At 42.6% G+C, this 18,496-nt stretch overlaps 1 protein-coding gene across 1 annotated transcript in view; it reads right to left on the reverse strand.

Annotated features, from left to right (window-relative positions):
* Window positions 1–11,802: 11,802 nt before the first annotated feature.
* Window positions 11,803–18,496, reverse strand: part of LOC714675 (leucine-rich repeat-containing protein 37A3) — a 31,465-nt gene continuing 24,771 nt past the window's right edge. Inside the window, exons 11-14 of the mRNA XM_077972162.1 lie at window positions 18,103–18,374; window positions 16,567–17,838; window positions 15,866–15,970; window positions 11,803–12,080 (exon numbers count right to left, since the gene is read on the reverse strand). Of these exons, the coding sequence (XP_077828288.1) occupies window positions 11,967–12,080; window positions 15,866–15,970; window positions 16,567–17,838; window positions 18,103–18,374 (1,763 nt within the window). The 3' untranslated portion in view covers window positions 11,803–11,966. The remainder of the gene's footprint in view (window positions 12,081–15,865; window positions 15,971–16,566; window positions 17,839–18,102; window positions 18,375–18,496) is intronic.

The raw sequence follows: 18,496 nt of genomic DNA on the forward strand, positions 1-18,496 counted from the left end.
ACCTCACAGGGTTATTGTAAGGATTAAGGATGAATGTAAAGTATTTAGAATAGTACCTAACATAGTGATACAAGTGTTTGCATTATAATCAATATCACTAAGCACTTGTTTATTCTCAGGTTTTTTTTGTTTTTTTTTTGTTTTTTGTTTTTTTTTCCGTGTATAGTATTTTTTTTTTGTTTTTTTGGTTTTTTTTTTGAGACGGAGTCTCGCTGTGTCTCCCAGGCTGGAGTGCAGTGGCGTGATCTCGGCTTACTGCAAGCTCCGCCTCCCGGGTTCACGCCATTCTCCCGCCTCAGCCTCCCAAGTAGCTGAGACTACAGGCGCCCGCCACCACGCCCGGCTAGTTTTTTGTATTTTTAGTAGAGACGGGGTTTCACCATGTTAGCCAGGATAGTCTCGATCTCCTGACCTCGTGATCCACCCGCCTCGGCCTCCCAAAGTGCTGGGATTACAGGCTTGAGCCACCGCGCCCGGCCGTGTATAGTATTTTTTATCTTTCCACTTAGATAGTAAACTCTTTCAAGGCAGAGTGTTACATCTTTTGTTTTGGTCTCATTTTTCCTGGTAGTTATTAAGCAAAACCCATTTGCTAATTTGATTTCTCTGTAGCCTGTGTTCCTGTATAAAAACCTTTAATAATCTCTCCTTTAAATGAGCGACTGAGGGAGACATTTGGAAAGAAAAAGCCATGAATGGTTCCAAGAATTCACCTTCCTGGGGTCACAGGGCTGGTAACAACCTACAAAAACTTCCACATTATGAAGTAATCTCTAGATTTTGGTAGTTTAAACTGGGAATATTTTGAGACAGAAACAAGAAAAAATGTAGTTTTGGTATTTTATTTAGAAGTAACTTTTAGTCTTTTTTTAAAAAATGGACTATTCATTTATAGCTATTAAACTTTTTAAAAATAATGGAATAATCTTTTGTAGCAAATGGAACATTTATATAATTAATCTTCTATCTCACATGTCAAATTATTAATTTTAAAAAATCTTTTTTTCATAGGACTTCCTGATCCATTTGCTAAGGTGGTGGTTGATGGATCTGGGCAATGCCATTCTACAGATACTGTGAAGAATACGCTCGATCCAAAGTGGAATCAGCATTATGACCTGTAGGTTTAAATGATTAGTTTGAAATGAAACACATAATTATTACTTGATATGGTCTTTGAAAAGAATCATGGGAAATGATCTGAGTTTCATCTGTGGTATAATTTGGTCTTCACAAAAGGCGTAAAGAAAAGCCCAGTGGGAATGTGCTTTGGTTTACAGACAGGTTTTGAAAGATGAGGTATCCCTAAAATTCTGTGAAGAACAAAATGAAACTGGCTCACAGTAAAGCAGTCCCCCCAACTTTTTCCAAATAAATAAAGGTATTAATTCACCACTTTAGACCAATTATAAAACCAGAAATCAGAATTTGGATTGCACTGAATAGGCATTCTTTTTGCTTTTATATAGATGGTTTCTTTCTTTTAAATTTTATTTTAATCATAGGAGTTTATGCACCTCTTTAAAAAGGCAAAAGATACTATAAAGTTTTTACTGGAAAACAGCAAGTTCCCTGCTCCATTCTTATTCCTGATTCCCATCCTCAAGGCAATTGCTTTAATAACTTTGGCTGTTTATTCTGGTATTTTCATGTTTCTAGATATGTTCCTTATTTTATACCATCAGTTTTCTTTTTTTAGTTTTAGGTAGTTTTGTTTTGTTTTGTTTTGTTTTTGAGACAGAATCTTGCTCTGTCACCCAGGCTGGAGTATAGTGACACCATCTTGGCTCACTGCAATCTCTGCCTCCTTGGTTCAAGCAATTCTCCTGCCTCAGCCTCCCGAGTAGCTTGGAATGCAGGTGCCACCACCACCATGCCCAGCTAATTTTTGTATTTTTAGTAGAGACGGAGTTTCACCATGTTGGCCAGGCTCGTCTCCAACTCCTGACCTCAAGTGATCTGCCCGTCTCAGCCTCCGAAAGTGCTGGGATTACAGACGTGAGCCACCACGCCCAGCCTAGTTTTAGGTATTTTCGAATTTCCTACCTAGAAGATGATTCAGCTTTATTTTTTATTAAAAATTCTTTAAAAATTAGAGACAGTCTCACTCTGTTGCTCAGGCTGGAGTGCAGTGGCATAATCATAGCTCACTGTAGCCTCAAACTCCTGGACTCAGCTGATCCTCCCACCTCACCCTCCTGAGTAGCTGGAACTACAGGTGCATGCCACCATGCCCAGCTAATTTTTTTTTTAAATTTTCTGTAGAGATGGGGTCTTGCTATGTTGCCCAGTCAGGTCTTGAATTCCTGGGCTCAAGCAATTCTCCCTCCTTCGCCTCCCAAAATATTTGGATTATAGGCATGGACTGCGATGCCCAGTCCAGTGGTTTGGCTTTCAAAATTGGTATTCATCATCCCCATTCCCATGACACAAGCCCCTTCCTTTCTTTAGTCTTCCAATATATTACATGAACCTTTTTGGTTAAACCATTGTTCCATGTTTACATTATTATGATTACGTAAATATCCATAGTTGGGTCACATGGTTACAAGAATTATATATATATATATATATATTTTTTTTTTTTTTTTTTTTTTTTTGAGACGGAGTTTCGCTCTTTTTGCCCAGGCTGGAGTGCAGCGGCACGATCTCAGCTCACCACAACCTCCGCCTCCCGGGTTCAAGCGATTCTCCTGCCTCAGCCTCCCGAGTAGCTGGGATTACAGGCATGTGCCACCATGCCTGGCTAATTTTGTATTTTTAGTAGAGACGGGGTTTCTCCATGTTGGTCAGGCTGGTCTTGAACTGCCGACCTCAGGTGATCCACCTGCCTCAGCCTCCCAAAGTGCTGGGATTACAGGCGTGAGCACCACGCCTGGCCTAGTGTATTTTTTAGATGGTCAGATTATCAAGTATTAAACTTAATGTGGACTTCTCAAACTCCTTTGTATATGAATACACTCTTAATATGTTATGCCTCTTCTTAAGTACAGTAGTGACTCTTCTATGCACCATTACTACGGTAAAAAAGGAATTAGGCTTCTTCAATGAACATGGTAAAGGGTACAAAACTTTAGAATTCTAATATTACTCCTAAAGGGAAAAATCTATGGGAAAAGAAATCATAAATTTTAGTAGAAACCGAAGAGGTCATTCTAAAGTATTAAAATAAGCTAAGCCAGATGTCTTCTAAAGATAGAAATTTTTGATTGTAATAATTCTTTCTAGTTGTATGAATCTTAGTAATATTTCTGTCATTTAATAGTAAATCTTCAGAGACCGAACTGGCACATGAGGACAAGTTGTGGACTGCAGTCGTTTATTCAATAATGATTTACCAGACGAGTAAGCTAACATCACTGAAATTGTTAGAGAAATATATAGATAATATCCTTAAAAGAATAGAAATAAGTTGGTGTTTATTGTATATTGAATGTAGATTTTCCTTGTAATGGTAAAATTAATGGAGGATCTTGTCACAACAAATTTATAAAGTAAGTCACAAATTAGATGTGTTAAATTTGGTTATTAAGAGTTTCGACTAGGAGACAAATGAAATTTCCTGACAAATATAACTCTCTTGTAAATATTATCTAGTTAAAAAAAAGTTGCTGGATTAAGTTATTCAAAACAGGCCATGTAAATTAGAAACATTGCTATATTTAAGAGGGATGGGATGGATAAGTTGTGTAATAGTAAGTAAAATAACATAGTAACATTAAATTGAGCATTTATATGTCCAACTGTTATAAACACTTTATGTACAAATCATTTAATTCTCATAGCATCTTGGAAGGCTGTATATAGCCATGCTTCTGAAATCAGACCAGCTGAATTATAATCCTTAGTCTTCTGTGTACTGGCTTTATGACCTTTATTTAACTTCCATGGGCTTTCGTTTATATTTATTTACAAAACAGTATGAGTGATAATAGTACATAATCCATAAACAGTTGAGAGGATAAATGAAATAATTCAGGTAAAGCACTTTAGCACAGTGTCTTTCATAAAATAAGTGCTTCATAAATAATTAGCTACTATTATTTCTATTGCTACTACTGTTACCCTCAAAAACTAAGAGTTAGAGAAGTAATTTGCCTAAGGCCACAACAGTAAGTGGCAGAGCTAAAACACACAAACCTGTCTTAATTCTAAAGTCATGATTTTTATCATTGGTCTCTTTGATACTAGTTCTGACTCTTTTCCGATTTTATTTTTAACATTCAAAGTATTTTTAATTAACGTCAATGAGATATAACTTACACGTAATAAATTGCATCCATTTAAGTGTATAAATGGTTAAATTTTAACTCCAATTATTTTTTATACAAAATTTTATACCCAGGTTATGGTATTTACTCATTTTGTTTAAACTGTTAAAAATCACTATAATTGTTTATAGATCACTTTAGCTTCCAGATATGTCTGTTAGCTCTTTTATAGATGTGAGGTAGATTACGGTATTTTTGAAAAGGATATTTAGGGCCGGGTGCGGCGGCTCATGTCTGTAATTCCAGCACTTTGGGATCCCAAGGCGGGTGGATCACAAGGTCAGGAGTTTGAGACCAGCCTGCCTGGTGAAACTCCATCTCTACTAAACAAAATACACAAAGTTAGCCGGGCATCGTGGCGCACACCTGCAGTCCCAGCTACTCGGGAGGCTGAGGCGGGAGAATTGTTTGAACCCGGCATGCAGAGGTTGCAGTGAGCCGAGATTACGCCACTGCACTCCAGCCTGGGCGACAGAGCAAGCCTCTGTCTCAGAAAAAAAAAAAAAAAAAAAAAAAAAAGGCCGGGCGCGGTGGCTCAAGCCTGTAATCCCAGCACTTTGGGAGGCCGAGACGGGCGGATCACGAGGTCAGGAGATCGAGACCATCCTGGCTAACACGGTGAAACCCCGTCTCTACTAAAAAATACAAAAAACTAGCCGGGCGAGATGGCGGGCGCCTGTAGTCCCAGCTACTCGGGAGGCTGAGGCAGGAGAATGGCGTAAACCCGGGAGGCAGAGCTTGCAGTGAGCTGAGATCCGGCCACTGCACTCCAGCCTGGGCGACAGAGCGAGACTCCGTCTCAAAAAAAAAAAAAAAAAGAAATTTAGGATGAAATAACTAATCAATATTGACAGTACCAGCAGTAATAAGGCTTATTCTAAACTTGCCTTACATTACTGTACTGTAATTGTAATCATGGGGAAAAAACCCTAGCATCTCTTCATTTTCTGTTTTTTAGAGCCCTTCAACATCTGCTAGTATCTCTGTAAAAATATTCACATTATTACATTTCTATAGTCATTTGTCTCTTTTTCATTAAATGAATTATGATAAAGAGTTGATAGAAAATAGTGGCCTTGGCCAGGCGCGGTGGCTCACGCCTGTAATCCCAACACTTTGGGAGGCTGAGGCGGGAGGATCATGAGGTCAAGAGATCAAGACCAACTTGGCCAACATGGTGAAACCCAGTCTCTACTTAAAATACAAAAATTAGCTGGGTGTGGTGGCACGCGCCTGTAGTCCCAGCTACGCAGGAGGCTGAGGTAGGAGAATCACTTGAACCTGGGAGGCAGAAGTTGCAGTCAGCCGAGATGGTGCTACTGCACTCCAGCCTGGCAAAAGAGGGAGACTCCATCTCAAAAAACAAAAAAAAGGGCCGGGCGCGGTGGCTCACGCCTGTAATCCCTGCACTTTGGGAGGCCGAGGCGGGCGGATCACGAGGTCAGTAGATCGAGACCATCCTGGCTAACACGGTGAAACCCCGTCTCTACTAAAATACAAAAAAAAAAAAAAATTAGCCGGGCGCGGTGGCGGGCGCCTGTAGTCCCAGCTACTTGGGAGGCTGAGGCAGGAGAATGGCGCGAACCCGGGAGGCGGAGCTTGCAGTGAGCCGAGATGGTGCCACTGCACTCCAGCCTGGGCGACAGAGTGAAGACTCCGTGTCAAAAAAAAAAAAAAAAAAGAAAAAAAAAAAGTAGCCATCTTGATTTTTTGTTTGTTTGTTTTGAGGGCTCTTGTTGCCCAGGCTGGAGTGCAGTGACGTGATCTCGTCTCACTGCAACCTCCACCTCCCTGGTTTAAGCGATTCTCCAGCCTCAGCCTCCTGAGTAGCTGGAATTACAGGTGCGCGCCTCCATGCCCAGCTAATTTTTGTATTTTTAGTAGAGATGGGGTTTCATCATGTTGGCCAGGCCAGTCTCGAACGCCTGACCTCAGGGGATCCGCCTACAGTAGCACTGCAGGTACCCACCCAGCCCAATTGCTGCAGATTCCTTCCCTACCTCCCCTGCCCTCCCCCCTTCCCCTTGCTCACTCCTGTGCTGTGCATCCTGCTCTGATCGCCCCCCAACCCCGCTGATCGCCGAAATAGGGGAAATGCAAGGACACATCAAGTGGCAAAAATACTAGATTTACAAGAGGAAAGAGGTGCACTGTTCAAAATGGAGATTGCATTGTTGCAGTTTGCAGGCCACACTCGCTCGATCTCTCTCCCCCACCAACCAACCCCTTCTTCTTCCTCTTCAAAAACTGTGTGCAGTACAGTGTCTCCACCGGGCAGGATAGAAACTTTGGCAAACACATATCCATTGCATTCATTTTTCTCTCCTTGTTTTGCTGTGATTTTCTGGAATGAAAGAAGCCTCTTGTTTTGCAAACCTCTTTGCATTTCTAATGAGGTTTCTTTCAGATTTTTATTGTATTATCTATTCCTTAAAAGGGAATTAAGGATTTGGACAGATTGTGGCACACAAACACACACAAAAACATGCCTTTTTTCCCTAGCTGTGGTTTTTAAATTGTGTTAAGGAAACGGATCATATTGGTTAGTAGGGGAACCTTATCTGGTCCTGTGTGTTCGTTTTTATTCTTCGAGTGCTAATGGGCCCGTGCAACAGCTGCTGGTAAATGGCTGATTAAAAAGCAAAGCAGAAAGCCAAACAAGACCCAACCAAATTTGGTAATTCATCCGATTCAAAATTGTTTTGGTTAAATCAAAAATAAAAGCACAAGACCGCAGGAACAGGCGTCTTAACTCATTTGATCGCTTTGCCTTGCTTGGGAAATGCAGTTTCGTGTCACCTGTTGTAGGAGATGTGTACTTGATCATCTAGACATAATTGCCGAAGATGAACTTTTGGACCAACTTCTGTCACACAGCGTCAGTATCAGATTTCTTACACAGCGACTTTTACTTTTCACTCTATTTCTGAGGAAAAAGCCTTCCCAAAATCCATAATGAATTTCTCCTTGGTAACCCCTCTTCTGTTTGCACACAGAAAAGTTTCTCTAGGCTGGTGCTGAGATACATTTTGTTAAACACACCCCGCCCGGCGCCAAGGCTGCTTTGTATTAAATACGTAGTTGCGATGTACTAAATTGTGAAATTAACATAACCGAAGCAACAACTGGCAAGATTTTTTCTTTATAATTTTGCAAATCTAGATTAGTTAAATTAGAATCTGGTTTTAAAAGCATTTAAAAAATAAAGTTTATGAGGAAATGTTTGTGAGGAAAAAGGACCCCTTTTTCCTTGAAGTAAGGCATGTCTTTCTCAGAGACACTAGGGTAGTACAAGTGGTTAAATTGAATTTTTTTTTTTTTTTTTTGAGGTGGAGTCTCGCTCTGTCGCCCAGGCTGGAGTGCAGTGGCCAGATCTCAGCTCACTGCAAGCTCTGCCTCCCGGGTTTACGCCATTCTCCTGCCTCAGCCTCCCAAGTAGCTGGGACTCCAGGCGCCCACCACCTCGCCCGGCTAGTTTTTTGTATTTTTTAGTAGAGACGGGGTTTCACCGTGTTAGCCAGGATGGTCTCGATCTCCTGACCTTGTGATCCGCCCGTCTCGGCCTCCCAAAGTGCTGGGATTACAGGCTTGAGCCACCGCGCCCGGCAAATTTGTTTTTTTAAATAAATGCTTAAATACTTATTGGAGAAGTAGGGTAGTATTATATTAAACCAAATGTAAACCCACATAGGTTGTCCTAACATAAACTGAAAAAGGTAATTACTTTTGCCCGGTGGTCAGCATCGTTGCCAGACTTGTCCTGGGAGGCTGGCTGAAGAATGAAGGGAATGAATCAAGTGTCAGGTATTTAAGTCTTATATGTAGAAAGGACTACATGTAAATTCTTGGCAACTTAATTTTAGTACTTTTTTTTTTTTTTTTTTGAGACGGAGCCTTGCTGTCGCCTAGGTTGGAGTGCAATGGCGGGATCTTGCCTCACTGCAACCTCTACCTCCTGGGCTCAAGCGATTCTCCTGCCTCAGCCTCTTGAGCAGCTTGGATTACAGGTGCCCACCAGCACGCCTCGCTAATTTTTGTATTTTTAGTAGAGATGGGGTTTTACTATGTTGGCCACACTGGTCTGGAACTCCTGACCTCAAGTGATCTGCCCACCTTGGCCTCCCAAAGTGCTGGGATTATAGGCGTGAGCCACCACACCCGGTCCTTAGATGTGTCTTGTGCTTTGCATGCAAGTGTGTGTTAGTAATGGACTTCTTTTGTAAAATAATTTTATTATACTAGAAAAGTGTGTGTGTATATATATATATATTTGGACAGCATCTCTCAGGCTGGAGTGTATATATATATATATATATATATACACACTTTTATGTGTGTGTGTGTGTATATATATATATTTTTTTTGGACAGCATCTCTCAGGCTGGAGTGCAGTGGTGCGATTCCAACTCATGGCAACCTCCACCTCCTGGGTCAAGTGATTCTCCTGCTTCAGCCTCCTGAGTAGCTGGGATTACAGGCAGCTGCCACCACACCCAGCTAACTTTTGTATTTTTAGTAGAGACGGGGTTTCACCGTGTTGGCCAGGCTGGTCTTGAACTCCTTAACACAGGTGATCCACCCACCTTGGCCCCCTAAAATGCTGGGATTACAGGTGTGAGCCACCACCTAAGGCCAAGTATATTCTTTTGATTTTAAAAATTAAAATAAAATCCAAACCACAATGAGATGCCACTTCACATTCACTAGCATGGGTGTAATTGTTTAAAAAAAATAAAAATAAAAAGTGTTGGAGAGGATTTGGGAAACTGGAGAAAGTAAAACTATGTAGCACTATGGAAAATACTTTGGCGGTTAGTCAAAAAGTTAAACTTAGAGCTACTATATGACCTAGTAATTCTATTCATACATATATAGTCAAAAGAATTGCAAACATTTAATCATGCAGAAACGTATACACATATGTATGCAGCAGCATTATTCTCAATGACCAAAAGGCGGAAACAACCTCCATGTGCATTAACTGATGAATGGAGAACGCAAATGTGATTGATCCATACAACGACATATTCTTCAGCCTTGAAAGGAAGAAAATTCTGACATGGAGAACGCTTGAGGGCGTTATGCTAAGTGAAATAAGCCAGTTACCAAAGGAGAAATACTGTGTGATTCCACTCACATGAGGTACTCAGAGTGGTCAGATTCATAGAAACAGAAAGTAGAAGGGCGGTTACCGTGGGCTGGGAGGAGAGAATGGGGTTAGTGTTTAATAGGTACAGAGTTTCAATTTGGGAAGATGAAAAAGTTCTGGAGATTTGTTGTACAACAATGTGAATGCACTTAACACTACTGAATTGTACACTTAAAAGTGGTTAGAGACAATCAGGTGTGGTAGCTGATGCCTGCAATCCCAGTACTTTGGGAGGCCGAGGTAGGCGGATCACTTGAGTCCATGAGTTTAAGATCAGCCTGGGCAACATAGCGAAATCCTGTCTCTACAAACAATGCAAAAATTAGCTAGGTGTGGTGGTGTGTGCCTGTGGTCCCAGTTACTTGTGAGACTGAGGTAGGAGGATCACCTGAGCCTGGGGAGGTTAAGGCTGCAGTGAGCTGTGATCAGACCACTGCACTCTAGCTGGGAAGACAGAGTGAGACCCTGTCTCAAAAAAAAGGTAGGGGGAGGGGGCAGTGATTAGAGTTGAAATGTTATGTTATGCCTACTTAACTGTTTGAAGTCACACACAAAAGTCTTATTTAGTGAAATTATGTATTTTATGATTTCATTTATATGAAATGTCCCAAATGGGCAAATTCATAGGAAGTAAGTAAATACTTGCCAGGAAATGGGAGAGGAAATGGGGAGTAGGGCCAGTGATTCTGGGGCTTCTTTCTGGGGTGATGAAAATGTTCTGGAATTAAATAGTGGTGATGGCTGTACAGCCTTGTGAATACTATACTAAAACCCACTAAATTCTGCACTTATTTAAAAGGGTGAATTTATGGTGTATAAATTACATCTCAATAAAAATTAATAAAAAGGAGTGGTGTGAGGAATTGGGAAAACATAAACACACACATATATATACACATACATATATGCGCCTTAACCCTAATCAGTTCCCTTTGTCCTTTCTGCAACAAAGTTATACCCAACTGATACTATAAGGTATATAGTCCAGATCTGTCTCTCTCTCTCTCTCTATATATATATATACACACACACACACACACATATATATATATATATATATCTGTATCTTTCCAGAAAAATATGCAAAATGGCTTGGTGAATTTTCTTTTTAATTTTAACACTTCAACTTTTTTTTTTTTTTTTTTTTTTTGAGACGGAGTCTCGCTCTGTCGCCCAGGCTGGAGTGCAGTGGCTGGATCTTGGCTCACTGCAAGCTCTGCCTCCCAGGTTTACGCCATTCTCCTGCCTCAGCCTCCCAAGTAGCTGGGACTACAGGCGCCCGCTACCTCGCCCGGCTAGTTTTTTGTATTTTTTAGTAGAGACGGGGTTTCACTGTGTTAGCCAGGATGGTCTTGATCTCCTGACCTCGTGATCCGCCCGTCTCGGCCTCCCAAAGTGCTGGGATTACAGGCTTGAGCCACCGCGCCCGGCCAACACTTCAACTTTTTTTTGGCCAGTCATGGTGACTCACACCTGTAATCCCAGCACTTTGGGAGGCCGAGGTGGGTGGATCACTATAACCCAGGAATTCAAGACCAGCCTGGGCAACATATTGAGACCCCTTCTTTACAAAAAATACAAAAATTCACCAGGCTTGGTGGCACGTGCCTGTAGTTCCAGCTACTTGAGAAGCTGAGGCAGGAGGATCGCTTGAGCCTGGGAGGCAGAGGTTGCAGTGAGCCGAGATTGCACCACTGCACTCCAGCCTGGGTGAGAGTCAAACCTTGTTTCAAAAAAAAAAAAAAAAAAAATCTAGCCTCGCAGTGGCTTATTCCTGTAATCCCAACCCTTCTGGAGGCCTTTAAGGCAGGAGGATGCCTTGAGCCCGGGAGTTTGAGGCTGCAGTGAGCTATGATTCTGCCATTGCACTCCAGCTTGGGAGACAGAAAGAGACCTTGTCACAAATATACATTTTTTTCTTTGCTTTCTTCCTTTTTTTTTTTTTTTTTTTTAAAGACAGGGTCTCACTCTTTTCACCCTGTCACCCCCCAGGTTGGGGTGTAACAGCTCAACGTCAGCTCACTGCAACCTCCCAGGTTCAAGTGATACTCCCAACTCAGCCTACCAAGTAGATAGGACTACAGGTGCACACCACCACACCTGGCTAATTTTTGTGTATTTTTTGTAGAGATGGGGGTTTTGTCAGGTTGCCCAAACTCCTGGGCTCAAGTGATCCACCCAGCTCAGCCTCCCAAAGTGCTGGGATTACAGGTGTGAGCCATTGCGCCCGGCCAGTTTTTTCCTTTTACTGTGTCTGTGGTTCAACAATTTCCTTTTTTCCTCGTTCTCTATGGACTTTCTACTTCATTTGGATTCTGCTTAGATTGGCCTAGTTTTCTCTTTAGTCAAATCTTCAGGAACCAATTTATTAAAATTAAAAATGATCTAACAAGCTTTATTTTTATTATTGTTAAAAATCCTCATTTTGAGTAACACAACCACAAAGTAAAGAATGTTATCATTGATTTAACCAGTAAAAAAACAATACTTAATAATAAAATTTAAAAAACATGGCTCCAGGCCATCTGGATGCCTTAACTTGGGCTCAGGGGCCTGACACTGATGAGTCTTCTTTATCCTCCTCTGATGCCCTTGTGTGGGAATGAATCCGTGATGAGTCTTCTTTATCCTCCTCTGATGCCCTTTTGTGGGAATGAATCTGTTTTGGAAGAAAACACAATTAAGGTTATCCATCACAACAACCACTATCTCCAAATCTGTATTCATTCCTTTTATTCATTTTAAGTCTCATCTACCTGATGAGATAACTTTTTTTGAAGACGGGAATTGTATGCTGTTCAACAGAGCTTTGATTCTTCCACAGTTCAGTCATCCTTGCTATCTTGCGGGGGACTGGTTCTAGGATACCGCCCCCACACCATACCAGAATCTGTGGATGCTCAATCCCTTACATATAATGGTGCAGTATTTGCATATAACCAACATACATCCCCCCATATACTTTATTTACTTACTTGGAGACAGGATCGTCCTCTGTCACTTAGGCTGGAGTGCAGTGTCACAATCACAGCTCACTGCAGCCTCAACCTCCTGGGCTCCAATGATCCTCCCACCTCAGTCTCTTGGGTAGCTGGCACTACAGGTGCATACCACCACACCTGGCTATTTTTTTTATTTTTATTAAAGACAAGGTCTCACTATGCTGCCCAGGTTGGCCTCCCAAAGTGTTGGGACTACAAGTGTCAGTCAACATGCCTGGTCCCACGTACTTTAGGTCATCACTAATAAAATGTATAGCTATTGTACAATGGCAACAGTTGTTATACTGTACTTTCTATTTGTATTTTTATTGTTTCTTTTTTCAAATATTCACCTTATCCAGTTGAATCTGAAGATGTGGACCTGCTGATGAAGAGGGCTAACTGTATCTAACTTAGGGTCTTGCATGCAGCTGACACTTAATGCATTTTATTGACTGTTTTAGCTAACATTCAATGGACAATTCCTAATAAAAAACTCTTAAAAGTATGAAAAAAAGGAAACCTGCTCTAAAGTGGCAGGAAAACCAGCCTGGGCAACATAGCGAGACCTTGTGTCTACAAAAAAAGTTTTAAAATTTCACTGCCTGCCTGTAGTCCCAGCCACTCTGGAAGCTGAGGCAGGAGGATCCCCTAAGCCCAGGAGTTTGAGGTTACAGTCAGCTAGATTACACCATTGCCCTCCAGTCTGGGTGACGACAAGGCCCTGAGAAAGAAAAAAAGAGAAAGGAAAGGAAGGAAAGAGTGTAAGTATTTAAAAGGAAGAGGCAAAACTATCATTATTTGCATATAAAACAATAAATGTTAGCAAAAGAAGCCTAAGAGAATCAACTAAGATTTTACTGGAAGTAATATGATAATTCAGTACAGTGACTAGAAACAAATTCAAGAGAACAGCACACAGAAGTCAAATACTTGTCAGATGTACCACCAATAACTAATTAGAAAATGGAAATAATTCCCATTTACAATGGCAATACAAATGTATGAAGTATTTAGGAAGAAAAATACAAAGATCTGTTATGTAACAAAAGACATGTAAGATCTGTATGATGGAAACCCTAAAACTCTTCTGAAAGACATTAACAAGAAATGAATAAATGACGTGAAATACCATGTTCCCAGAATGTTGTACAGATGTCAATTCTCAAATTAATCTACAAATTTAAGGTAATCCTATTCAAATTCCAAGATAGTTTTTGGTGGTAGCTGTTTTTAAGACAGGGTCTCGCTCTGTTGTCCAGGCTAGAGTGCAGTGGTATGACCACAGCACACTTCATCCTCAACCTCCCAGGCTCAAGCAATCCTCCCACTTCAGCCTCTGAAGTCTCTCATATGGTGTCCAAGAAATGGGGACAAATCTCACAAAGGGACTAGGCTCAGGAGGGCTGGAATATTCAGGGAAGGTGGTTTTTTGGTTTTGTTTTGTTTTTGTTTTTGTTTTTTGTTTGTTTGTTTGTTTGTTTTTTGAGACAGAGTCTCGCTCTGTCCCCCAGGCTGGAGTGCAGTGGCCGGATCTCAGCTCACTACAAGCTCTGCCTCCTGGGTTCACGCCATTCTCCTGCCTCAGCCTCCCGAGTAGCTGGGACTACAGGCGCCCGCCACCTCGCCCGGCTAGTTTTTTTTTTTTTTGTATTTTTTAGTAGAGACGGGGTTTCACCGTGTTAGCCAGGATGGTCTCGATCTCCTGACCTCGTGATCCGCCCGTCTCGGCCTCCCAAAGTGCTGGGATTACAGGCTTGAGCCACCGCGCCCGGCCTGTTTTTGTTTTTTGAGGCAGAGTCTCGCTTTGTCACCAAAGCTCGAGTGCAGTGGCCCGATCTTGGCTCGCTGCATGCTCTGCCTCCCAGGTTCATGCCATTCTCCTGCCTCAGCCTCACGAGTAGCTGGGACTACATGCGCCTGCCACCACGCACAGCTAATTTTTTATATTTTTAGTAGAGACAGGGTTTCACTGTGTTAGCCAGGATGGTCTCGATCTCCTGACCTCATGATCTGCCGCCTCAGCCTCATGAAAGTGCTGGGATTACAAGCGTGAGCCACCGCGCCAGGCCTATTCAGGGAAGGTTTCAAGCAGAAAGATGAACTTGAGTTGACTTTGGAGAGATTCATGGGACTCCCACAGGCAGAGTGAAATAAGGGCATTTTAGATGGACAAACACACAGACAAGAGCAGAAATGCGGATGGTGTGACTTGAGGTATGGTAAGTTGAAGCTCTGGCTGGAATGGAGGGCTGCCACAATAATGGAAATGGTAAATGAAGCAAATAAGGTTGGATTGGAAGCATGGCGTCAAGGTTACCAGCTTATTAAATCACTCTTCCAATATGCTAGCAGTGGCCTGTTGGGAAAAGTAATACATTATGTAATTGAACAAAAGGCAAACAGAGGCAAGCTCCAGGAATGGACACTGTGAACAGGACTCGCCCCAGAGTAGCCAGATGTAGGCTTTAGATATGTTGATGCAGGTTGAGCATCTCTGATCCAAGGGGGAATGTCTCACATGGTCTCCAAGAAACGGTGACACATCTCACAGAGGGCCTAGGCTCAGGAGGGCTGGAGTATGAGACATTCCCCCTCCCCTGTGAACTTAAAAATGTGGCCAACAATTTTTTTTAAAAATGGCTACCTTAAGCCTGTAATCCCAGCACTTTGGGAGGCCGAGACGGGCGGATCACGAGGTCAGGAGATCGAGACCATCCTGGCTAACACGGTGAAACCCCGTCTCTACTAAAAATACAAAAAACTAGCCGGGCGAGGTGGCGGGCGCCTGTAGTCCCAGCTACTCAGGAGGCTGAGGCAGGAGAATGGCGTAAACCTGGGAGGTGGAGCTTGCAGTGAGCTGAGATCCGGCCACTGCACTCCAACCTGGGCCACAGAGCGAGACTCCGTCTCAAAAAAAAAAAAAAATGGCTACCCTGTAGTGCTTTAACTGGACCTATTTAGACAATGCCTTATACACTGGAAAAGGATGATACTGTGTGAATCTAATAAGTCTACAAGACAATACTTCTCTCTTTTGGCTGTCTCCTTCCTCTCCAGGGTGATGACAACTCCGTGAGGTGGAGATTATACGTCTCTCATCCTTTCAGCAACAAGGAAATAAATCAGTGGCAGAGTAAGGGGTGACTTGGTGAGTACATCTAATTAATTGTTGACATCGTTTTACGTGGGAGAAATTTTGCTATTATATCAACTTCTTAAAATAGTCTAGTGGGATTAACTTGGTTTCATTTCACAGAGATCTCCTGGAAGCGAGGATCCTTTAAAATCCTGGAATATACACTGCAGTAAAAGAACAAAGTGTACCTCAGCCTTAAACGACTGAAAAAGAATGTCAAGTAGCAGCAGGTGGGAAAGTGGCTTTGGTTTTCAGTTTGTGGGCTCTGAATCCACAAAAAGACAGGACTGCATTCTGAAAACCTGAATTAATTATTATTCTTACCTCAATGAGACAAAAAATTATGATCAAAATTGTTAGTATTACAGTCACAGATATTGCCAAGATGAGTTTGCTGTTATAGCCATATCCTGGAACGTCTTTCATGAGCTAAAAAAAAAAAAAAAAAAAGGAAAGAACAATTAAAAAAAAAAAGAGAGAGAATGGAAGCTAACTTCTCAAAACCCCAGTATTCCAGGTGAGTAGCTTACAGGTTCTTTTTTATTTTTATTTTTTGAGACAGAGTCTCACTCTGTCATCCAGGCTGGAGTGCAGTGGTGTGATCACAGTTCACTAGACTCGACCTCCCTGGGTTCAGGTGATCCTCCCACTTCAGCCTCTCGAGTAGCTGGGACTACAGGCACTTGTCATCACCCCCGCTAATTTTTTTTATTTTTGTGGAGACAGGGTTTCAGTATGTTGGCCAAGCTGTTCTCAAACTCCTGACCTCAAGTGATCCACCCACCTTGGCCTCCCAAAGTGCTGGGATTACAGGCGTGAGCTACCACCCCTGGTCTACAGTTCACCTTGTGCACTAATCTATTTCACCCTCTACATGAGCAAAGTGGGAGATCACCGTCATGGCCAAAGTTACATGACCAGGACAAGCTATGGCCTGGGAGTCTCAGGTTCTCCTGTGTGGGCACTTTCCTGGAATACACTAAATGATGGGAAATCTGGGTCTCATGTTTCTGTGGGGTCCTCACCTCACTCAACTTCTGCTCTTTCTGTTCACTCTGGGCTTCCATGCTCTCATTAATATAGTTCTCAGTTTTCCACTGTTCCGTATCCCATTCTGCCTTGGACGCCTTTACTTCCTGCTGCTCACTGAGAAGCTTCATCAGGAGGCCTGTCCTGGAGATGAGCTTGGCACAGGTCAGTTGCACACGGGTGTCAGAGCAGTCCATCTTTAAGGTCCGGATAACATGAGAAATAAACCTTCTCACATCCTCGCTGGGGATGAGGGACCGTAGCTGCTCGGTTAGCTGAATTTCAAACTGATCACCTGGGGATGAGAGCAATGGGTAATTGAAGCTTTTGGGCTCGGAGGACAGGTCAGTGCCCATGTTGTTGTATTCCCATTGTGTCTGATTAGTTCGTTTAACAGCTGGCCCTAAGTTGAACGCAGTCCCAGCGGAATCTGCCTCAGGAGGAGGATTGTAGGTTGTGTTTTCAGAGATGGTGCCTTCCGGCATAGTAGTGTTTTCCATAAAAATGTTTTCTTTGAAGGCATTTCTTGCAGTTGTGTTCTTTACATTAGTGTTCTCTATAACACGTTCTGAAGGATCAAATAGTTTAGGAAAAGGATTTTCCTTAGGACTCAGGTCTACTAAAGGCAAAAAAGCCCCTTGTGAAGGGGAATTTATGAGGCTCTTCGCTGCAGAGAATGGCGGCCTGTTTGCGAGCATCAGTCTATCGAGGTAACTTTTCTTTCTCAACTTTTGACTCTTTTTGGCCTTGGGTGTGCTGTGGGCCACGCGGGAGCGAGTTTTATGAAAGCGGTAGTTTTTTCTGGAATGTACGATTGGTTTAGCAGCCTTCGTATTCTTAACTCTAGCCTTTGCATTTTCTAAAATGAAAACGGCATGGGTTAAGTCTTTCGATCTGTCTCTGACCTCAGGTAGGGCTTTTGCAGGGGTGGAGGCAGAAGGCTCGCCCATGGAGAAGGGTTTCAGCACAGAGGAGACTGCCGCCTTACGCTCTTGGGTGAACGAAGGCTTCATATAGATGGCATTTCCCGCTAACTTCTCACGCCCCTGCTCTGTGTGAGGCTGTTCCAGCTCCCTTGAGACCGGGCTCCCGAGCCTTTTTTCTTGGGCAGCGCTCTCCACAAGTGCCTGCGCACCCTCTTCCCTCCTGGTGCTCTGCTTTCCCACCTCTTTGAAGTGCCTTTTCTGGATGCTCCTTGGGCCCGTGAGGACTCTGTTCACTCTCTGCAGGTTGTTGCCTACACTTTGAATCTTTGCCAGGCTGTTTTCCTGTGGTTGGACAGTTTCTAATTTCTTTTCAAATAATTGGCGTTTAAATTTGTTACCTAGAAGGCTGGACTGCATAAGCATGGCAGTTTTTTCTTCCCTTTTAACTTCATCGATTTTTTCTTGTATTTCTGTATCTAACATATTTTCCAGCAAGTACAGCTTTCTCAATTTACTTTCGTAAGTTGAGTTGTTGGATGCAGGTTGAAGAGAGGGGCCCTTTGTATTGTTTTTCAAAATACTCAGGGGCCTGTCTCCATCTTGTGCATTAGAAAAGAGCCGTTTCATGAATGGTAACAACATTGATTCCGCATCTAGATTTCCTGCTGAGAAATACGGCAAGATGTAACTTAGTGCACTGATAACCTCACTCTCGTCATTGGTGTCTAGCTGCTCACTCCCAAAGCCTGACAAGTTGATGTCACTGCTGTCTGAGGGCGCTTCCGGCTCAATAGTCAGCTCAGTGCTCGTGTGCTTCTTCCGGGCTTGTAACACCTTCATGAACGCTCCTTCTGGATTCCCTACAGATGCTTCTTCAGCTGTGAAAAAAGAAGAGACTGTTTTGATCATGAAAGATGATGGGACGGCATGCATCAGTCCACAGCTGTATGTCCCCAGTCACACAGAGTAGGAGTCAGCAAACATTCGAGTGCCATTCAGA

Source organism: Macaca mulatta, chromosome 16 (assembly GCF_049350105.2).
Source record: "Macaca mulatta isolate MMU2019108-1 chromosome 16, T2T-MMU8v2.0, whole genome shotgun sequence".
Taxonomy (NCBI): Eukaryota; Metazoa; Chordata; class Mammalia; order Primates; family Cercopithecidae; genus Macaca; species Macaca mulatta.